Source organism: Eucyclogobius newberryi, unplaced genomic scaffold (genome assembly GCF_026437365.1).
Source record: "Eucyclogobius newberryi isolate DKJ021-1_F unplaced genomic scaffold, fEucNew1.0.hap1 SCAF_12, whole genome shotgun sequence".
Taxonomy (NCBI): Eukaryota; Metazoa; Chordata; class Actinopteri; order Gobiiformes; family Gobiidae; genus Eucyclogobius; species Eucyclogobius newberryi.
In genome coordinates this window covers 23,960,076-23,984,234 of record NW_027315746.1, presented here as the reverse complement: position 1 = coordinate 23,984,234, position 24,159 = coordinate 23,960,076, and the positions used below count along the sequence as shown (strand labels likewise).

The following is a 24,159-nucleotide window of genomic DNA, read 5'->3' as shown; positions in this document are numbered from 1 at the left end:
AATAACTACTGCAACTGCACTTGTACTACTTCCAATATGTTAACTTCTAAATCACCAAATTATGTCTTATTTATTTATTAGTCACATTTATGGTAATACAAAGTCACATGGTTTGAGTTTAGAAGGAAAATTACTCCAAAAAATAAAGGGGACATTGTGCAAAATTGAAAAGTTTTTAAGTCCTAGAGTTCTCATTAGCTTACTTGGAGTTGTGACTATTTTGATGCATATTTGAATATTTTTTATTGTCTTGCATTTGAGGCTCAAGTGCTCAGAAAATTCCTGTTTTCACCTACCCCCTATTCCCACCCACAACTTTAATTGTGATTATTTGAAAGATTCATTCTTCCAAGTCATACGCATAGGGTTTTAATGTTCATCAAAAATAAAAGCTAATTTCTAAGCCATTTTAGATCAATAGGCCTAGTGCATATTACAATGAACAAAATGTAAAATGGCAATCTACTTATGTTGTAGTTTAATCATTTGTATCAGAAAAAAAGCATATGTCTAATCGAATTTAAGATCTCCCAGTCGATGAGTCTATAAAGTAAAGTAAAATATTAATTTGATCCTTAATGCATTACCCCTACATGAACCTACATTTCATAAATGTTATATCATCTTACTTATTCTGTCAGTTTGTATAAAGCAGATAAAAGATTTACACGCACTTTTAGAATGCAAAGCTTTATTTTCCAAATCATAAAACAGCATTTATTTTTCATTTAACTTGATCCATACTTAACATTAAGTATTGACCTTACATTTTCATTATATATTGTCAAATATTGCAAAGCCGTGATATGATAAAATACAAAACACAAAAAGGCACAAATGGTTAGTAGAACGCTCTTTGTCTGTCAAAACAAGCCCCTTTCAAAAAATTACATTCTAAGCAATACAAAAAATCAGTAATATATTGTTAAACAGCAATGCTACAAAAAGGTGTCTGAAAATTTTTAACAACAAATCACCCACATAAGAAACAATTACACATTAGTATTCATGGGTTTCTTCCACCTGCATCATTTTGAGGCCTTTTCACCATTAAAATGATGTAAATTTTAGTTTTAAAGTGTTAATTACAATGACAATGGATATGAAAGAGCTGTTTTTACATCATATCAAGTTTGTTACAAAAAGTGAATTCAAACGGCATAGCACGAAGACATCTTAGATACTGTCGTTGATGTTGTATTAAAAGTGCATTAAGATAAAGAATTAGTGCTTGTGGTGCTAGTGAAACTATAGCTGTATGAAGAGTAATCCACACTCCCTCTGCGAGATCCACTTCTGGAGCCAGTGCGAGAACCAGCCCTGGAACCAGACTTTGATCCTGGGTTGGAGACATTATACGGGCTGCTTATCCCTTTGGTTGACACGGATGAAGCCTGCAACATCTTCATTCCGTTGCTTTCCTCAACCATGCAGTTATCCATGGCATCTTTGTAGGAGATCTTGAGCTTGGTTTTGGGGCAAGTCAGGTTCTTTTGATGGTTCTTTGTATCTTGGAGCTTTTGGGCACCTTTTCCATCTATCCAGCCTCTATGAATGGCTTCCTCAATAGAAATGCGCCTTCCAGTGCCAGGTTCGATTAACCCTCCAGTGAGGTACTGGAACTCCAGGAATCTTTGACCAGCTTCATAGGGCAGCCACGTTTCTTTAACGGCTTCTGCCGCAGACATCTTTCTCTTAGATTTCACATCTTCAAATCCAATGTATGCTTTCTGGGCTGCTTTTAGCTTGGGGGCCATGCTTTCCTCAATGATGCCTTGATGAACAGCGTCTTGCAAGGAAAGCCTTTCAGCAGTAGAAGGGTTGATGATGCCACCAGTGCATGCTTGAGCTTCGAGCATTCTCTGGGCTGTAATCGTATCAACAATACCCCGACGACGTGCTTCTGGAATTGTTATTTTCTCTAAGGTCTCTGTGTCAAAAATAGCTGCTACTGGGCTCTGGTCATCGAAAATGGGAGGTGGAGAAACAGTGATGGATATGCTGTTGAAGCGTTTGCGTACAGTGGGGGAAGATGGAGCGGCAAGTTGAGTGGGACTGCTACAGGTAACCATGTCCTCTACATTGCTGGAAGAAATGGCCATCCCTGTTCCACTAGTTTTGCTTGTGATCAGATCAGCAAACTGGGTTAGTGTTAGCGTTCCTTTGCGGTAGTCCTCCAAGGATGATTTTTCAATGATGCCACGCGCCATACAGTCTTGGATGTCATACTGTGTTCCTGTTTTCCGGTCCACTATCACCAGGCGATTTGAGCCATCGGACCCCTTGATGGTAATTTCTTCCCATTCACACTCTTGCTCGGACAGGTCAAGGAAGGTGTCATAGTCGATAAGCTCTTTGTGATAAGCTTCCCTCACTGACATCTCCAACCCTGTGTCTGGGTCCACAATCACCACACGCCTTTTGCGGAGTACATTGGTACGGCTGGTCTCTGTTTTCTGAACTTTGTTCTTATCTTTTAGTGGCAACAAAATTAGATCAGTTTTTTGATCTGTGATGCACCTATCTTTCAGTTGAAGATATGTCAAGTTTTCTTTAGTGTTGGGGTCGAAGAAACCTTTTGTGTCATCGCCCTCATAAGTCAAGATCTCATTCATCTCTTTATCAAAATATCCTCTTTTATAGGCTACATCAACGTCAATCCTGTGGCTCTCTTTGGGGTCAATAATGCCACCGCTGGCTATTTGGGCCTCCAGTAAACGGATTCCATGACCTTTTTCAATTAGTTCTTTCTCGATTGCTTCGAAAAGGGAGACTGTCTTTCCAGTGTGTGGGTCAACGTAACCGACTACTGCCTTCTCTGCAGACAATAACTTATTTTTGAATTCTTTTCCAATCAGACCCCTCTTTGCAGCCTCTTCCACGGGTAAGAAGAGGTTGTTGATTGGATCAACTATGAAGCCAGATGCTGCTTGAGCTTCAAGGAGTTCCAAGGTGGTTCCTCTCATGAGCAGACCTTCTTTCATAGCCTGATAGAACGGCATAATCCTGTCGTTGGCCTCATCGTAAATACCGGCAATGCAAGTAGAACCATACAGATAGTTCTTGAGTTTGTCTTCGAGGTCTTTGCTAGTGAGTTTGCCCGCGTTTAACTTCTGCAAGTCGGTTTCATCCAGCAGTTCAGATCTGATCAGCTCATCAACAGTGACCTCACCTCTCAAACCTTTTACAGTCAAAGGTTTGTCTGGGCCACGCAACAGAAGCAAGCCAGAAACTGGTTCCACAATGCACTTCTTTCTCAGGTCAACATAGCTGATCTTCCCCCCTGAAGAAGGGTCAATGTAGCAGGCTGGCTTCTTGTTCAAAGCCCTGTATAGATCTTCGTCAATCAGATTGCGATCCAAGGCTACATCTTTTGGAAGGAAGACACCTAAAACTGGGTCTATGATACCTCCAACAGCCTCTTGAGCTTGGAGCAAGCGGAGCGTGAGATCTTTGTTTATCCGTCCCTGTTTGCAAGCCTGGCCCACTGAAAGCATTTTTCCAGAGTATGGATCTTTGAAACCAGTGCTTGCAGCTTCAGCTGTTAACAAGGTGTCTCTGTCATCTGTGTCAACAATGCCTCTAGAACAAGCTGTATCAACTGGCATCCTGTCACTAAATGTTGGGTCCAGCATGTAGCCTGTTGCTGCTTGAGCTTCCAAAAGCAGGAGTGCACTCTCAGGACTTAGGAGTTTCTTATTTTTTGCTTCTGTAAATGGCATTTTTCCTTGAGAGCCAGATGTCATGCCGGCGATTACACCAGTACCTTTAAGATTGACTTGAATGTCCACTGCGACCTCCTCCACTGTCTTCTTGCCTTTTAAGAGCAAGTCAAGGGTGTGTTTGCTGATGATGCCACAGTCGTGGAGCTGGTGGGCTGTGACTTTGCGGCGGACCCCGTCAAATAGTAACTTGGATGGATCGACCGTTGAGGTCTTCTCATCTGTTTGTGTTTGTCTGGTCAAAGAGTCAGGTCTTTGCTGAAGCCTTTTGATTTCTCTTTCCAGGGCCTCTCTCCTAATGTTCAGCTCGGACATCTCCTTCTCAGAGCTCACCAGCCGGCTCTTGTATCTCTCCTCCACAGTCCTCAGCTCCATCATCAGCTTCTCAATCTGAGTCTTCAGGGACTGCCTCTCGCGATCTCCTCTTTCTCTGTCAGTGTTTAGCTGCTTAATCTGACTGTCTCTTAGCTCATACTGGCTCTTAATTTGAGTTAGTTCCTTGAAAATGTTGTTCTTTTCATCCTGGAGTCTTTGCTTGTTGCGTAGTTCTGTTTCTAGTGTGACCTTGATGCGGTTGAGTTCGTCTTCGGACCGATGGCCGCGGTTTTTCTCTTGTTCGAGGAGTTTAATCTTTGCCAGCAGGCTGTCCTTCTCCCGTAGAATTTCAGTGTACTGGCTTTGGGATTCATGAATCAGGATGGTTGTCTGCAACAAAACAATTGAATAAGTCAGTTAAATTATAAAATGTATTCAAATAAAAAGTCATACTACATCTAGCAAATGTGCAAAGCAAAACTATAAAGATGAAGTATGTTAATATGTTGCGTTCATATTCAAGAATTTCATGTCACAATCTTAGATGAGGCCTGGGATCTATATAACTCTATGGGAGATTCACTGTTTTTTAAAGAAATAGCCAAAGTATGATTCACAAAATATTGAACTTTATCATATATTTTGGAAATTTACTTCACAAACTTGCCATATTAATGTTATGTTAAGTACTTTTAACGGACAACAATCACATATTTGATGTTGAAGAAGACTTTCTGGAAATATTGTGAAAAAATAATTTCACTTTTATTTATTCATGCCAACAGAAAATACACTTTGTGCCCCTGGTCATCGGTCAACAAATCTGCCATTTGACAGTTGAACAGCAAATTGCACCAAAGAATTCTGACCTGTCCTCCCGCTCAATTTGAATCCAAATGGATTTTATAATGTTGTGAACGTGAACGCAACCTATTTGTATATGTGTTATTCATCTTTAAGTATATACCGTATATACAAATCTAAATGATTATGACATTATATGTAACAATTAATGAACCACTGTATTTGATTTTAGCCAAATGGGCAGATACACAAATAAACGTATCAACTATATTTAGAATTTGATTTTTAGGTGAGTTAGTTTCAGTGTTTACACATGCAAAAACATGCATTGGCCATCCACAGTGTGTCATTAAAAAGTAAGTTAAGAGTGATCTTCTACAGTCATGCCAAGCAGCAGCGGAAATGAGCCATGGAGGTGAGCCGTCCATGCATTTTACAAGTACCTCAATTGACTGCTTTTGGATTTTGTCTAGTTCCATTTTTAGCTTTTCTCTCTCCTTGTTCAGGTCATTGATGAGGGTCTGGAGCTCTGCAGTTCTCTTGGTGCTAGTCTGAAGCTGGACATGCATCGCGGAGATCTGGGCCACACTTTCCCCATCAACTGCGTCCTTTCTAGTCTTTATCTCATCTCTCTCCTGCTTCACCACTCTCAATTCTTCTTCTAACCTCAACCTTTCCTTGGTCAGAGTTTGGGTCATACTTTTCAGCTTCTCAATCTCGGTGGTGTACTCGTTCAGCTGGCGGCTCTTCTCCTCAATGGTTTTGTATAGGCTCTCATTGCGCTGGTTTAGCTCCTGAATTTTCACTTGCTCCTGCTGCAGCTTGCTTTTCAGTGCCTTTATCTCTGCCAGTGCGGCCACCAGCTCATCCTTTGTTTTTTTATACTCCCTCAGACTTCTCTCTAGATCCTGCTTCACGTTTTTCAACTCCTGCTCATACTTCTTCCCAACACTGGTCGACTCTATTTGAACAGATTTGAGTGACGTGATGGTTGTAGTGTGCTCTCTGCAAACTTGATTCATTCTCTCTAGCTCAGACTCCATTCTTTTCCTTCTCGTAAATTCTTCTTGCGTTGACTTTTTCTGTCTTTCCAGCTCGTCTTCCACTCTGGTAAGCGAGCACTGAAGTTCCCGGATACGACTTTGAAGCTTGGTGGAATTCTGTTCAGCTTTGGCCTTCTCGCTGCTCTGTTTCTCCAGCTCAACTTTGGTGATACGAATCTCCTGTTCCGTAACTTTCATCCTGTTGATGGTGTCGGTGTAGGAAGCGTTCTTTGTTTTCAGCTCTGCTTCCGACTGTTTCAAGTGATTCAATTCTAACTCCATCGATCTTCTCTTTTTGCCCTCTTCCTCCAGGTTAAACGTGAGAAGGCTAATTTGTCTGTTTTTATCCTGATTGCTTTTCATGGCCTCCTTTAACTTCAATTCCTCCTCTTCCTTTTGCTGCAACAGACTTCTGATCTGCACCTCCAGCTCACTGCGGACTCTCGTCTCCTGAGTCACTGCCGCCCTCTGCTGGTCGGCCTCCATCTCTGCTCTGTTTTTCTGCTCTTCGCTGTGGGCAATGGACAGCCTCAACCTCCTCAGCTCCTCCTCCAGATCTCTCTTCTCCGCAGCCAGTTGGTCACATTGCAGCTTCAAGTCTGTGGTGCTCTCCTCCAGCTGCTTGGACTCCTTCAGGATGGTCGTCTTGGTCACGTGGATTTGTGTCTCGTAAGTCTGTTTGAGTTGGTTAAGTTCCTGGCTGCACTGTGATCTTACCTTTGACGTTTCCGATTCGGCTGTCCTGCGTCTTGCTGCTTCTTCATCAAGTAGGTTTTTCATCCTCTCCAGTTCACGTTCCTTGTCTTTCACTGTCTTTTCCAGATCAATCTTGGCCCAATTCAGTTCTTCCAGCTCTTTCTGTCTACGCCGTACCGCAGCCTCATATTCCTCTTGCTGGCTGGTATAGCGCTCCTCAGCCAATCTTCTCTTTCTCTTTTCTTCATCCAGCTGGTATTTCAGGGTGGAAAGTTGGTTATTTAGATCTTGAAGTTGCGTGTGGGTGCTGTCGAGACTCTCCCTTGTAGCGTTAACTTGCGCCACCGTGGTTCGCTTGACTTCTTCCACAGAAATAAGCTGATCTTTGTATCCGCTGAGCTCCAACTTTAAACGTGCCAATTCACTCTCTAGGTGTGTATTTTTTCCATTGCGGTCTTGCAGCTCATCTTTCAAACGTCTTAGTTCTTCCTCAAGCATTTCAATTTTTGTGTTTCTGATCTGTGGAGAGAAAAAAAAAAGATTTTACTACTTGAAATTTTGTGTTGGAATGTTAAAAATATTTATGTAAATATGTGTGGGTACATTATATAACATATTATCCTATATAATTACATAGAATAAGTTTATACAGTGAGTAAATTATAGAGACATAATACAATTCAAGTCTATATAATAACTACTGTATGTATATTCTCTTTATATTTTGGTTAAATATATATTGAGCTCAACAGTGACCACCCACCAGTTTGTATTATAGTTTATAGTTTTTTGGGAAAGTTTATGGGGAAAATAAAGGTGAAATTGACTGTTTTAAGTGTATTGGACTGTTGAGCTCCATAGTGCACTTACCTTTAGCTCTTCCATGGTTTTAAGCATCTCCCCCAGGAACCTGTAGTAGTCTCCGGAGCGGGTCAGTAGCTCTATGTAGCGAGACTGGAGGTCATTAGCCTAATGAAGCACAGATATCGTGTTAACAGTTGCAGGCCTTAAATTCAAGCACTTCACAACATTATTGACAGAAGATGCTGAAATGCCATACCTCTGTTCTCACAGTAGATGCTGGGGACTGGATCATTGTCTTCTTGATGGGAATGTTAAGCAGAGTTTCCAGTCCAGCGCTGTAGGACGCAAGCTGCAGCTCATAGTCCTAGAGTATAATATAGTCTGTTTTAGTTTTTATCCCACATATATAGAGACTATGTGTGTTCTCTTGTCTACTAACCTTAATAGAGGCAGCGCAAGTGTCAGCATTTTTCTGCAGATCTTCCACTTTATCCTTCTTGCCTTTGATCTCAGTGTGCAACAACTGTGGAAGGAAATAATTCAACATACGTTTAAAATATATTATTTACTGATGAAAAGTTATAATACCAGGGAAATATGAGAGTGAGTATGCAAACTGAACCAGCATGATTTCACCAATTATACAGGGTTGGCCATACATTTCCATTAACAGGAAAAATAAAAATGTTACAACCGTATTTATTTATATAATGTGCTCTACATGATAACCATTGTTTCGAAACACAATACATGTTTTCCACCTCTGATGAACATTCATAAGCACAGCTGAAGTTATGCATGTAATGGCGTTAATGAATGATGATTGCTTGAGATGATTTATGTCTCGTCTGATCTTTACCTGATACACCATGGCCTTCAAGTGCCACTAAAGATAAAATCAAGAGGGAAAAGATATGGGGATCTGGGAGGCCAATTCTATGTATGGAAACTTATGGCCCACTCTGTAGTGATAATGCTATTTGAAACCTGCCTGATATATATCTGTCCAATGAACTTATGGAAATGTGAGTCACATTTTAACACAAAATCTTCCCTCACTATCAATATGCTTTTGCCACAATGAAAATAGAATCTAGTGCAATTCATCCTCGTCATTTATCAGTGTATTGTTATGCATCTTTCAAACAATTCCTCCATGTTTTGTTTATTGAGGTAAGCCATAGCGGACGTGCCTTCTGCTGGTTGAGGTGGTCGGTCAAGGTCTGGATGTCGTTGAGCTTGAACAGCTGCAGGTTGTCCTGGCGCTTCCTGGCATTGTCTACCCACTGGTCCAGGGAAGTGCTCGTCTGCTGATAATGCTTCAGCTGCTTCTCCTGCTTTTCCAAGTCCCACACTCTAAATAGGAAGACGGAAGAGGAAAACATTCCAGGTTATTCTTGGGGTTTATCATAAGTGACCCTTACTGTGGTCACAAATACAGAAGAATAACGATTTTACCTGCTGTCAAGCTGGGTGTGGATGCGGCGCCAGCGGTCGATCATCTGGTTGACCAGGTCGGAGTACTTGGACAGATCAACGTCGCACTTGTGGTAGGAGTCTGAGATCTGTCCATTCCAGTGGACGGCTGTGGACAGGTTGGACTCGAGAGAATTCAGAAGGTCTCTCTTTTGCTCCAGTTCGGCCTTCATTTGCTGCAGATACCAAAAAACATTAATTCACAATAAACGCATGGAACTTATATGTGTCTGGATTGGCATCTTTAATTTTTCACATATCGAGAGTGTCTAATTTATTTTATTTATTTTATTTATTTTATTTATTTTATTTATTTTATTTATTTTATTTATTTTATTTATTTTATTTATTTTATTTATATACATTTGATTTAATATTTGATTTAAGTATAGTTAAAACTATATCTAAATTCCATCTGTTGTCCTAAGGCAGGTAAAAACATTAAACATTAAAATAGAGACATTAAACCTAATAGACAACAGACAAATAGTAACAAATCTGAGACGTTACAAAGAAAACCAAGACTATTTACAGTTAAAACAACAGTCAGAAGTTAAAGGAACCCTGGAAAAAGGTTATGAAAATACTAATTGTCTTCTTACCACATAATTATGAAAATATCACGTCAAAATAAACGCAAGTTACCTTCAGAGTGCTGCGATGGTGTTCAATCTCATTCAGATCCAAAGAGGAGGTTTCCTTTTCTGTCAGACGAGCTTCGTGGACTTTGATCACGTCCTCAGCCTGAAGAAGACTCTGCATCAGGGCCTTGACCGCCGTCAGCCTGTCAGGACAAACATCAATGACAGTGGGTCCAAAACACAACCCGAAACACAGCTCAGTCCGCTCCTCTTTACCTTTGCAGATAGGCCGAGTAGAGTCCCTGCAGTCCGCCCAGTTGTTGGTTGATGAATTCCAGTTCGGCCCGGAGGAACTTGGCCTGCTCAGAGTCCAGCGGGATTCCCTCCAGCTGCTTCATGATGCTCTCCCGAAGGCGCAGGTACTCATCGTGCATCGTGTCCAGATCCTGGTGCACCAGCTGGAAAATAAGAGATATATAGACTATGAGCAGGTACAAAATGGGTCTTTACTTTACAGAGAATTGCTTTGGCAATTGGGGAAAGCAGAGATACAATAATTATTCAGAAGTTTGCCTTGTGTTTTGAATAGTACATACAAAACAACTGGAACAAACTGCCCCCCGACGTGCGCACCATCACAGATTTTAACCTTTTTAAATCTAGGCTAAAAACATATTTATTCAGACCGGCTTTTAACACTATGTAATGTAAGGGCACTTTATTTTGTACAGTTTGTTTTCTTATTTAGTTTTATGTTTTGTATCTCCTTGATTGCATTGTTAAGCACTTTGGTCAATTTAAGTGTTGTAAAGAGCTCTATAAATAAAGGTTGGGGGGGGAGAGATAAATATATATCAGTGGCTATATTCACATTATCTGATTTCCGGAGCTTATTTAAATGACATGCAAATCACTCTATCTGATGTGAGTAATAAGAGAGATCGTGATTGAAAGGAAATCAGATGATTTTGTTGTTTACATATCATTTTAATTATCTTTTAATTAAAAAAATCTGCTCATAATCATATTTTGAGTGCCGCAGCTCCTTTATGTCATGTCCATTTAGTCGTTTTGTCGATTAATTGGTTGGCAGTGTCTTAATCGAACAGCATTTTTTATGAGTCGAAGGATTTCTATGGGACAACGGCAAAAAGGAGAAGATATGAAGTGAATTAGCTTAAGTTTTTGGAGTGAATCATGAGTTTAATCCAGTTTATATATCTCTAACATATACATACATTGTTTATTGGTACTTTTCTATGTAAATAGTTTTTGCATAAACTCCTGTGCAGTTGTAGTCTTTTGAGAGCAGTTTGGGTTAGATACATGGAGCTACTTAACTGTTTTGACAGCTTTTCCCCACACCCTTTAGTCAACTAAACGCTCAACAGGGCATGTCTTTAGTCCGACAACAACCCAAATAAAAATAAAGGAGGAATCATAACAGACCGACTAAGACAGTTAAACGTTGTGTTAAACCGTAGTCTTTACGTTCAGCTCACCACCACACATGTTGTACTCATGTGAACGCACCTGTAGCCTCTGGATGTGCAGGGAGCACTCGTGGAGGCTGTTCTCCCCCATGGGCACGTGCAGGTGGCGGGTCAGGTCGGTCTCGGCCTGCTGCAGCCTGTACCTCAGGTCGTGGAGGCTGCTGAGAAGGGCCACACTCAGCTTGGACGTAGGAGGAGGAGCCTTGGTCACAGTGACAGTGGTGACCTTCACTTCTTCTGTTGTGTCTGAAGTATTTTTGGGGGGTTCTTGCTTCACTTCTGTAACTTGTTTAGTTTCTTTAATTTCTTCAACCTCTACAACTTTGTTTGTGATCCCTCCATCTGCAAAAAGAAAACATTTAGTAAGTTGCAGAAGTGGGTGGGAGTATTTTGTATTTTTTGTGCCTTTTTTATTCATGCCTTTTATTTTATCATTGGTTCATTTTTATTATTACTAATCATTGTGGAAGAAAGCTCCTAGTTTATGGATTTTGTTCACTGACAAAGGCAATACTGCTTGGTTCTGTTTCTGAGCACCATCACTTTAATTTATCATGTTATGAAAGTAAAAAGTAGTGATTTTAATACTTACTACATTTGTGAATAAAAGTGTTGTTACTGTTTTCATGTAACATTTAATTATGATTTAGAGCTTTTAATTTATGGATTTGAGTAGACAAAACATCTGAGATTTTGGTATTTTAATAAAATTGACCACAAAAACTTACTGTTGCTTTATGCTACTGTTTATGTGAGCTAAAAACAGCATAAAAGGTAAACAAAAGAGTAATAACTGGGAGAGCAACTTGGTGTTCATTCAAAGTATTCTGAGACTATATAGAGTGGTTCATGTATTTACACTAGTGACCAAGTTTAGTATGTTGCATGTTCAAATCTCCATAATATAATACTCTGAGTTGTGATGATTCAATCCCAAAGTCTATTGATTCCAGTGGGAAAAGTGTGCAAATGTTTTAGTAGTTTCTAAATTTAAAAAACTGAAGTAAAAGTATGGTGTCAGAAAACTGTACACGTTCAGAAGAAGTGCGTGACAGTTCTTGTGAGCGTCGCCCTCAGGCTGAGCTTACTGTAAGTGGGCAGCTGAATGATGAGTGTGTCGTAGTGGTTCTGGGCCTTGTCGAAGTGACCCTGGATGTTCTTCTTGTCGTCCTCCCCAATGAGCTCGGAGCCCTGGCTGGAGCGCAGGAACTCCTGGTAGTGGGTCTCCAGTCTTTTGATGACGCTCCGGTACTCCTCGGGACGCATCTTAGACAACTGCAAAGAAAAGAAGAAATCATGTAAATGTGGGCCTTTTGAAGCAATACTTGGGGTTATCACATATTTTAACTTGTCACTGTATTTATTTATTCATTTTTATTTTTTCTATTCAAGAAAAACACAATTAAAATGTACAGACAATAACAAATAAAATAAATAAAATAAATAAAATAAATAAAATAAATAAAATAAATAAAATAAATAAAATAATTATTTATAAAATATAAAATATTTATAAAATATAAAATATTTATGAAATGAATATAAATAAAATATTTATAAAATGAATATAAATAAAATATTTATAAAATATGTATAAAATATTTGTAAAATATATATTTATAAAATAAAATAAATAAAATAAATAAAATAAATAAAATAAATAAAATAAATAAAATAAATAAAATAAATAAAATAAATAAAATAAAATAAACCTTTAAACAGCTTGAGTGATAAAGGGATGCAACAATGAATCAATTATAAACAATAACCATGGTTGTATTTGATTATCATTACTTGGACTAAATAGACTTTAAATGTCGACTAATGGACAAAAATAATTACCGGTAGTTATCCTCATTAGTTGCAGCCCTAGAGTGAATATCTTTTACAGATTGGGTGTATGGAGACTGTGTACTCAATTATAACTGCTTAAAATGACTAAATATTCACTTCTGTTATACAAGAAGTGCAAATAGTATCTACAGTAAAAGGGCCCTTTAACCAAACTTAATAAAAATGCATGTAGTATGTATTTTAACCTGGGGGGAAAACACAGTTACCGGTTCAGACAGTTGTACTTTTATGCTCTTACCATACTCATTGTTAGGGAGTTGATGTAATTGATGTCTTTCACACAATACTGCCATGAAATCAGGCTCTTGATGTTGATGAAGAGCTGGTTCCAAATGCCCATGATGGCTTCGTAGTACTGCTCATTCCTTAGCAAAGAAACAAAACATTTTACAACCAATATAATTTAAAAAACAACAGTATAGCTATGCAGCATTGCCCTCACTTGTTGGCCAGTCCGATGCTGAGTGGATTGGGAGGCGGGATGAGCAAACACACAGATGGAATCAGCATATCCAAGCCTCCAGGTCCAGTCACCAGCCACTTACTGCGCTGCGAGTTGTCTTTCAGGATTCCCTCGTTCCCTTTCAAAATGCCCTTCTACAACGCAAAACAAAAACTGCTAAATAAACACGGGATTCTACTTTCTACTTCGAATTGGTGTTGGACATTTTGTGACCTGGTCTTGCTTGAAGTCGCACAGGGCCTGGACAAGAACCGGACTGCTGCTCTTTTCCTCAGGGTTACGAGGTTTCAGACGGACGATTTGCTTGGCTTTGCTGACCAGGCTTTGGACCTGCCTCCTGTTCTCCATTATATGCTCTTTCTCTCTCTGTAGAATAAACAGGAATTAGAACTGGGAAAGAAAACATTTAAGGTGATTCTAACTTAAAACACTTCAATTACAACTCTACAATTACAATTTCCCCCTTTTTCTTTTGTTGAAATCCACTTTTTTAGATGTACACAGCACATTTTATGAACCAAACCGTTTCCAAAGTGCTGCACGAACACAAAACAACAAAAAAGTGCTAAATTTGATTATATTTAACAATAAAAGCAATCCAGCATGCTCTGTTATTACAAAGCATCGAAAAACTTTGGATTTGAGTTTCGTTTTACTTCAAAGTAAATCAGAAGCCCAATTGCAAAAAAGAAATACATAAAAATATTACAATATAATTTAGAATAATTTTGCTGTGACAAAAATATCAACTAAAACATATTTTTCAGTAGTAAAATATTCATTAAAAAAATCAGAAAATATATCATTAATTTTACCAAGTTTTGCCATTAATAGTTAATTCCCAAAAGGTTTTGGGTGCGACCTCAACAGCGCGCGTGTGTCAGATCTATTTGTTTGTACTGCGGTGCTCTTGGATATTTGCCCAGTAAATATTGAGCAGTACCTCCAGGTTTTTCAGCAGTTCGACGAGGTTCTCTATCGGGGTGTTTTTGTCGCACTTGAACTTGCTCCGGATGGTCTCGTGTTCCTTTTGCAGTTTGGTGTACGTCTCATTGGCCTCTTTGAAGAACTGTAAAGAAGAGCCAGGTTTAGGAACATCTCAAGAGTGTAACATGTTCAGAGGTTAAAGGTCAACAGCGTTACCTGGCTGTAGGCGGCGTTCTCCTTCAGATGCACATGGATGCACTTGGTGATTTGCAAAAGCCAGCTCCACTGAGTCTGCAGCGTGTCCATGTAGGCCTACGGCACAGACAGAGCTTCAGCCATTCATTTGTGGATCTTTCAAAAGGTGTATTATTGAGATGAACTGAGATGGGACAAAACACACTTATAATCATGGGACAACTATTCTGAAATTAATATGCTCAAATTATTTTTTATTTTTTTTATAATTGGCTTGAGCCATTTCATGGAATGGAACGAGTCTTTGTTCTTGCCAGGTTTCTTATTATTATTATTGTTCTTTCGTGGTCATTTTGCCACAACTCGGGCATTTTTGACCCCCTGAACATTGATGAATGTCACACATGGGGACATAGACGCGATCGGCCCGAACTCGATGGAGGTTGCGAGAACGCCCGTGATTTGAATGCATTTTTCCTGCTGTGTGAAGCACTTTGAACTGCCTTGTGTATGAAATGTGCTCTACAAATAAACTTGCCTTGCCTAGCCTTGCCTTGCAACAGTGACTAGTTCAAAAAAGAAAAAACATGAAACGCTTAGGCACATGAGACTTGGGACAGTGATAGAGCTACCTTTGACCTCTGACCTTTGATGAGTACACACCTGGCAGCATCGCTCTATGATAAACAGGAAGTCTGCCATGTTGAATTTTCAAAATTGTACTAGGTTTTTTCGTCCGATCGAGCTCAAAGAACACTTTCCGCATCCAGAGACATTGAAATTTAATAAATATTCAAAAAAATGTTGATATTCTTTACGGTCTCTGCGTAACACTCCCTTAAAGGCGGTATGGACGATTTTTCGGCGATTTGAGAACGCAGGTGGAAGTGCGCATGCGCACTCCCCCGTGCGGACTGATACAACACACACGTGCGTTTGTTTATTAGCACAACGGATCACATCGCATCTCTCGTCTCCCGTAGATTTCTGTCCACTTCTGCGTCAGCTCGAACTGTCTTTCTCCGTCTTCATTTTGCCCCGTACACTGAGGGAACTATATTATGATAGATCCATGCGCTTAGGCACGCAGAAACGTGGGGAAGAGCCTGACGCGGCTGCAGGTGAGCGATAGGTGCGTTTTATGATTGATACGTGGCAGGACTAATGATTTATCCACGCCACGAGGAAATATGATAAAGGATTTGCTGAAAAAAATCGTCCATACCACCTTTAAAAAAGGCTTAATTTCCTGTTAGTCACGCCTAATGGAATTGATCAACGGAGCTCATATTTCACTCACTAATGCATTTTTATGGTCTGATTGGAAATAAATACCCATGTAACAAATTTACTCTATAGCGCCCCCTACCCATTGTGTGAAAAACTCAACATTGTCTGGTTTGTTAGACACTCATGGATTATATTCTCCTTCAGACGCCATGAAAAAAGTGCATTGCAGATATTGTGTATTTTCACAATTGGCCAGCAGGGGCGCAATGAATGCCTTCACTTCCTCTTCCTCTTATTTTGATGGAACATTTCCTCTCGTGCCGTGGTCTTAGTATTAGCGTTAGCATCAGCATTAGCAGCGGGTCTCTGTTGCTAGGTGACGGAGGTACAAGGAGGAGGGGGTTTAAAGAATAAAGTCTAAAGAATAAAGTCTAAAGTCTAAGAGAATGCAGTGTCGGGGCAATCGCCATCAAAACGCAGGTGCGCGGGAAGGCGGTTTAATTATTTAATTATGTATTTATGATTATGATTATTTTTTTGGGGGTTATATCTGTTGTTTTTGTTGTTCTATGTTCTAATTAAAAAAACAATATTGAATACATCAGTGAACAAAATTACGGTGAGTCATTTCAATTCAATCTACAGTGCTTTTTTAATTTACACCTGCTATTTTATATATTGTTTATGTCAAGTTACTTTATCATTTTGAAGGTTTGTTGGTTATGTATTAGGCAATGCTAATGAGAGATTAAGCATTTCATAAACAATTGTGAATCGTTTTTTCTCCCAATAATCATAGCACTCCAACTTGATATTGTGACACATCTCTACTCTATATACTATTTTCTGATACTTTATTATGTATTTTATCATTTTGTTTCGTGCAATCAAGATCAGGCATTTAGTGTGCAACTTGTGCGTGTAACTTATTGTAGGAAAAGAGTGCAATATGACCTCATTAAGACAAAAAGAAGTAAATCAGGCACAATTGCTTTGACACTTTTGGATAAAATGACCACCGGTAGTGTTACATTGTCCACGTGGCAACCCACCTCGATCTTATCTGCAGCTGGGTGGTTGCTGGTCAGGAGTCCATCTGCTTTCACTTTAATTTTGTTCAGTTCCTTCTCTTTCTCCTCCAAGTCTCTCATCAGCCTCTGCCAAGACAAAAAACAACATGAGCCGAACAAATCACTCAAGTGTGCTTTATTTTAATTGCGTCTGCAGATTCTGACCGAGTAGCTCTCTTGTTTCTTGGGGATGTAGTTGTCGATGTTTTTGTCTCCCCAGTCAAACACCAGCTCCTCCTCCTCGCGCTCGTTCACCCACATAATGGCCCGAGAAACCTCCTCGATGATGTTCTGGAGCTCACGGAGTTGATTCAAACGACTGTGAGACATTTTCTGCAAAACGCACAAGATTTATTATGAAATCTGAAATGAAAATCCAAAATAAAACATAAAAGCGTCTTCAAATCCAAGCCCAGTAGTTACCTGCAAACTGTCCCATTCTTGTTCCAGGGTGTAGAGATTGTACTTGTCACTTCTAGAGTTCTAAAATAGAAATAAAATGATATTAAATGATAGAACATGATCAGACATATTGTAGGCGTTTGGTCGGGGCAGTACCAGGTCGTCTCTGGCGCGGTCCACCTCCGAGCTCCGCTGCAGTGAGCTGTGGGTTTTCTGGTGACTGGATATCTGCTTTTCAATGGTGGCCGCGTCGTCCCCAAAGGAAGCCGTTTCAATCATACGCTGAAAACAATGTGGAAAAATGCATGAATATTAGATGTCAGGGCTGTTTTGTGACGCATTTATGTTAAAAATGTGGCTTTGTTCCAGGTTTTGCCCCAGGTTTATCTCTGTGTGGCAATATGGCAATAAACAACTGCTGATTCAGCCTAGATATTGTACAAAGAATGTTTTGCACAACATCAGTGGCAGTTGTTAAATGCTGAATTATCCCTGTTATCACATGTTTTGGTAAAGACAACTATTTACTGTATGGCAAAGTTATTGTGGCAATATAAAAATGAATCATTGACACACAACACAATATTCATCTCCCTTTGCTCAGACCAAGCAATTTCACACAAATCTGTCGGCTTTCTTTAGTCACTATTTGTAGTTTTCACATGGCATTCTCATAAGAAATGTCTAAAAGGTAAATTCACAAATTCACGTATTTCTATTAGTGTGTAGTAGAACCTAGAACCTCTTATATTATATATATTATAGAAAGAAATCTGCATTTTAATAATATTGCATTTATCTGCCCCCATCTGTATTCATATTATTGGACAATAAAAAGGTTTTGTTGCTCAATGGTAACTACAAATATAATTTTGTAGTTAGAATTAATGTATAAGATAGATCTTTTTTCAGGTGTAATTTTTTATTAAAGAAGACATATTCAACTTTTTTCCAGATACTTAGTTATGAAGTATAACATATGTAGATGCTAATTTTACATTTTGTTACTTGTAAATGGCAATATAGATCTAAAATGGCTTCGTTATAGAAACAGATCCATTGACTTTCTGTTCCAAACTGTTGAACTGATAAGCCCCGCCTCTTCCCTGTCAAATTTCACTGTAACACATTTGCATTTATGTGTTTTTAATTTCGAAAAGTGACATTTTAGAAGCCTACATGCATGAAATAGAGTCTTAATGTTTCAAATAATCCCAACTAAGTACAGGGGAAGTGGGCGGGGATAGGGGGTAGATACAAACAGGATTTTTCTTTGCAATCTCAAGACAACACAAGATTACTCAAACATGCATGAATCAAACTCAATACAACTTTGAGCACACTAATGATGAGGAAACATCATTGTAACAAGGTTAACACTCATTAAAGTTGCCTAAAATATCCCCGTTAACAATAAAAGCAAGTCTAAAGGATCATCCCTCTGTTACTATTCCGTACATAAGCGACTTTTTACACCCCCGACACATTTTGCTCCGCGCCGTTTCTCCCGTTGCCCTCCAGATGTCAGCATACAACCACCACATCCGTCGCTAGGCAGGGAAACTATGCCAACTATTCCCCCTTGTTCTCTGGCCACAGTGCCTTTGATAAGACCTTTCTCTAGTGGAACCAAGCGCAGCCTGTCTCTGCCCTTTACACACATTTTTCCCCCTCCTCTGCTCTCTGGGCCTTTTGTTCTGGGGCCACTCCCTTCCTTCGGGGCATACTTGTCTTCAGCTACAAAACACATGAATCAAGCCAGTGTTTTAACTGCAACGTCTCGGTCAAAACGTCTGGGCTGTGGGAAAGTGTAAGATCAAGTTTGAAATAAAAAGTGCAGTTTAGATATTTGGCGCTGAAGGCAAAACTGAAATGATGAGTTTTAAAGGGTGAGGCCGCGGTGGTGACAGAAGGGCAGGGTGTGTTATCGAGAGGGAGGGAGGGAGGGAGGGAGAGCTATGGGCGTTTTCCCATGAGCGTGTTACAGATCGCCTAAACCGACCTGTCCCATAACAACCCAGTCAGGAGAGGGAATCAGATTTCAACTGTTTACTTTTGGTTTTGCCAAAATTATTATTTCAAATTGGCAGTAGATGTGAAGAGAGAGAACAAAGTACTCTAAGAGAGAGGTAAAGTACTTTAAGGGTGTGTGAAAAAATATAAGTACGGTATTTGAATTCTATACGCACAACTTGTCCTACTGAAACTTAACACTACTACTACTACTACTACTCCTACTACTACTACTACTCCTACTACTACTACTACTGCTACAGCTACACATGTCAACAGAATTAAATACTTTTTACTCTTCAAGTAAATAAAAATGGGGCACTTCAGTACTGCTACTATTATTATTACTACTACTACTACTACTACTACTACTACTACTACTACTACTACTACTACTACTACTACTGCTACTACTACTGCTACTATTACTACTACTACTACTACTACTACTACTGCTACTACTACTACTACTACTACTACTACTACTGCTACTACTACTACTACTACTACTACTACTACTACTACTACTACTACTACTACTGCTACTACTACTGCTACTATTACTACTACTACTACTACTACTACTACTACTACTACTACTACTACTACTACTACTACTACTACTACTACTACTACTACTACTACTACTACTACTACTACTACTACTACTACTACTACTACTACTACTACTACTACTACTGCTACTATTACTACTACTATTACTACTTGGACATTCTAACATTCTAAGTAAGCTTGTGCTTTACTTTAACAGGGAAATCATTTCATGTACAATTTCTTTTTTTTAAGCGTTCCAGCACACATTTTGCACCATTATTAGTTGAACGCCACATGTGTCCTTCCCTGTCCCTCTGCCTTCGTTCTCAGGTAGCAGCAGCTCTCCCTCAGTCTCCTCTTTGTCTCATGCCCTGAGCAGCTCGCTTGGCCTCTTTCACTCACGGATCAGGTTTATACTGTGTGTCCAGCTGGTTTCAGTTACACCAGGTCAGAAGAAGAAGAGGAGCGATATGGTAACTGCCCCCTCCCTCCCTCCATACCTCCTTTCTTATCCTTTTTCCCTTCCCGCATTAAAAAAATACAATCGTAACCACAGGGACACGCATTCACAGGCAGATGCGACTTTTCGGGCTGAAAAACAAACAGTAGAGCCGGGAACATGGCTCGTACTGATACTTTGCCAGACTTGGTATTTGTACGTGAAGATTCTAGGAAGGCAGTGGGTTTCAAACTGTGGGGCACGGACAGACTTGAGTTGACTCATGTCTGGAGATTCATGTGGGGGTTCAGACTAGTTTACTTTTCAACATAAAATAATATATGATGCTATGTATCATGTGGTTTTATACTAGTTTATTCTAAAATGTGTATCTTTGGTGTCAATACTTCATAAAGCAAGTATCTGGTTTTGATACTAGTTTTAGTAACAACGAGTTTAGGCCTGGTTTAGTTTTGATGGGATTGTTCTTAGAATGTACCGATATCACATTTTAGCATTGGTTTTATTTAAGAGAAATATTGTAAATTCATGAAAAAAGGTGGTCATTTTTCAATCATTCACCTCCCATTTTTATCATGGTTTGTTCTGTTTTTTCTTAGGTTTTTCCTTTTATTTTAGGCTAGTGATGTCAGAATAAAGACATTTTTACATGTACAAAAGACTCCACACTTGGGTCAAGGCAACCCTAAAATCTACTAAGTTTTGCATGTTGTAAATGTAAAATATATGTAAAACCAGTTGTTTAAACAAAATGTGTGAACAATAGTATTTTTTGTTGTATGGTGTTTCAAGAAAGGGGCTATATCTATTAAGATTTGTTTTTCTTCTCTCTGCTTCTTTTCGATCATGATGGTAAATTTGTGTCAAGATAAATTGAACAATTGAAAGTTCAAACCAAGTGCAGTCTCAACCTATAGTTATCAATTTATTCATATTCTTCATGATGTGTCACAGTTAATCCCTTTATTCTAGCTTTTTAGACCTAATTTAGCCTTTAGTTGGGTTCATCTCAGTCCAGTTCAAATACTTTCTGGGGTAGTAGATACTGCTGAGTTTACCTTCTGTTGTCCGATCCAACCCATGGCATCAGTGAACAGCCGGCCCCCGTCTGCAGAACCAACACTGGTCCGCTTTCTCCGTGTCCCCATCCCACCATTGAACTGCTGTTGGATGGCCGCGTGCATGTGCTGGAGCTGCTCCAAACTGCGAAACCGGGACAAAAGCAAACTATAAATATGTGTGCATTGTGCAAGTTAGTCCCCGAAATGAATGCTAATGTTGCTAATGCTAAAAGGTGCCGCGAGGCCAAGAATGTTTTGTGCAAGTTGCTGCAAATGTGACGCAGACGAGCGAAATGAACCGCAGCTGCTCAAACAGTCGAGTGTGGAAGAACTGCTGATTTTAATACATCCAGCCATTTTATTTTGTGCAACTTGTCCGATAAAAGTGAAGTTAAAGGTCCGATATGTACCTTTTCTGATGAAGGGTCCTGACACCTACTTGTCTCCACATTGCCTGGATTTGCTACAGATTTAAATGTGTTTTTATTGCTCAAAAACTCCTCGAAAACACTCTCATCTGCTCATCTCACAAGTTTCATTTCCCGGTAATGACATCTCCATGGAGACAAGTAGAAAAGTGACATGTTGCACCTTTAATAGGAGGAATACAGCGACTGCTCGGAGGAAGATACAGCACATTTCTCTTTCCTGTTATTAAATGGGTCACAGAAGCTAAGAATAACTCCGGGAATAAACTTTTAAACGAGATGCCCTCTGTCAAGGCTTGGAAATGTGTGCATGAAATTCAGAAATGAGTAAAATAATAGGATAAATATTTATTGCAGAATTCATGAGACTGCTTTCTTATGAACTTTAAATAAAATAAAATTAACCCTAATTTTACAGATTTTAAGAGAGAATTTCCACTACTACAAGGCCCATGTTTCATCTCTTTATTTGATTGGCCAGTATGTTTCCTGGGCATAGGCACTGTTTGTAAATCAGTGTAGGCCCGGCCCGCCAAGCCACAATTACTACTACAAACCGGCGTAGGAAATAAGCTCTGGATGTGTCCTCTTACTTTCTGAAGACGTCATTTGAGATCCGCAGTTGCTGTAGGTCGATGCCGCACATTTTGAGCTGCTCCATTGATTCCAAGGCCATTACCATCAGCTTCTCTGCTTCCGCGGGCGGCCCACCCTGCACAAAAGCGAGAACTACAATTAACCATACAGTCGAGTAATCTCCACGGTCTGTGATAGAAATGCGATACTAATTCATGAAATAAAAACTGTACACACAATCTAAACACAGACAATGATGTAGGGCCTTTCCAGTCAAAGGGTTTATTATGCTGCACTTACACCCTGGAGGATCATATTCACTCTTTGAAGGTAATCTTGGCATTGACTTGTGAGAAATAAAGACTTCTGTTGGATAGCCTGAGCACTGAAACGAAATGAAAAGGGAAACACGTTAATTTGAGGGGAAAATGATGGTATCAGCCTAATAACTTTAATAATAATAACTGCAAATTAGGCTGTTTACCTATTTGTAGACATGTGTAATTTTATTTTGTGTATATTTTAAAGTTGTGCACAGAGTTATACGTGGACGTTCATGGTTGTAGGTTTAATTAGAGTTATGGTCAGGGGTCAGCATGAGGTCATGACACAAAACACCACATTTTTACCATAGTGACGAGCATGTTTAGTTTAAACCGGTGAATATACTTGTATAAACATGACTATTGCAGATGACATAATGTTGTAAAAGTGGGAGTACGGTTTAGGGGCGTGAGCGAATACTTTATCTGTCCAGATTCAGAACATTTGGCAACAGTTCACATGGAGTCAAACTGTTATTAACCCAAAACATTGCACGCAAAATGCTGAAAAAGTCTTGTTATCATGAAAGAGCGTAATAGATGAGCCATTGAGCGAAAGTGGATCAACTGGCTCTTCCTGTGCCATTTCGACTGTATAATCAAGTCTTTTTTTACTCAAATCTGCATTAAAAACAGGTAGATTACATTTTGTTTTCACACCTCTTTGCTTATAACCATTCCCATAACTTTGTGACATTTGTTTTATACTTCAATACACAGTTAACAGTGCTTTCCCCCAGCTTATTCATGGTGTGTCACACTTTGAGCCCATTTTAGAATTGACGTGGACTCAGTTTTGTCCTGTTCTACTCGTTGTTTTGTCCTGGATTAGTTTTAAGTATAGTTCTAATTTAATGCCATTTTTTGAAATACAAATGTGACCAAACACACCGTTTCCTGACTTCATTTTACGCATTTGCTTTTCTCCGATGACGCACGAACACAACAACAGGTGACAGTAAAAACAGACAAACAAACAAACAAACAAACAAACAATAAACACTTCGCTTACCTGAGCCCCCCTCCGCCTCCGTGGCCCCCCATAGTGCTCATTTGCACCTTCTGCCCCCCGTGGCCCCCTCCGTGCGCGGACGTCCGGGAATAGCTCATCTTGTACCCGTAATCGCCGCCGCCGCCTCCGCCGTCATGGAACTCCCCGGCGTAACCGTTCCCACCGGCAAAAACGTCGTTCCGAAAAGCGGCCAGGTCCGGCCGGGAGTTGCTCCGGGGGCCCATCGAGTTGAGCCGCTGGTTGGAGCCGTACATGCTCATGGTGGCGGTCCCGCGGAGTGAAAGCGGTGCGTCCGGTGAATGTGGCTGTGTTTGCCGTGCGCGTCTCCTCCGCCTCCTCCTCGCGTCTCCTGTGGCGCAGATAGAGCTCTGGAGTGAATAGACGGAAGCAGCTCGCTTTAGGAGTCAAACCACACCTTTTGCTGTGTTTACGAAACACTCCGAACACCGCAAAAGCCTGTCCTCTGATGGGACGTCCCGCGCGCGTCGCCCCGCAGTGTCTGTGTCTGTTTGAAAAATGCTTTGGCACACACTTTTCAGAGACAGTAGGACACTTGTTGGACGTTGTTCAAGAAATACGGGTTATAACAGGTTACCAAGAGGGGCTAAAACATTGAATTTTCCGACTCAGTTTCTTTAAAAAGGCAATGCAAACGT

The 24,159-nt window shown here is 39.9% G+C and overlaps 1 protein-coding gene across 1 annotated transcript; it reads right to left on the bottom strand.

The window, feature by feature from the left end:
• Positions 1-674: 674 nt before the first annotated feature.
• dspa (desmoplakin a) lies at positions 675-23,778 on the bottom strand. The gene is made up of 24 exons (XM_072441582.1): positions 23,504-23,778; positions 22,469-22,553; positions 22,186-22,304; positions 21,162-21,306; positions 17,232-17,357; positions 17,097-17,156; positions 16,839-17,006; positions 16,656-16,760; positions 14,395-14,490; positions 14,195-14,320; positions 13,465-13,617; positions 13,231-13,385; positions 13,027-13,153; positions 12,023-12,209; positions 10,975-11,276; positions 9,718-9,899; positions 9,506-9,644; positions 8,843-9,036; positions 8,578-8,740; positions 7,824-7,907; positions 7,641-7,748; positions 7,451-7,549; positions 5,285-7,099; positions 675-4,427 (listed from the first exon to the last, which is right to left on the bottom strand). Exons 1-24 carry the CDS (start codon positions 23,761-23,763, stop codon positions 1,212-1,214), a joined length of 8,214 nt encoding a protein of 2,737 aa, XP_072297683.1. The 5' UTR covers positions 23,764-23,778; the 3' UTR covers positions 675-1,211.
• Positions 23,779-24,159: the final 381 nt, after the last annotated feature.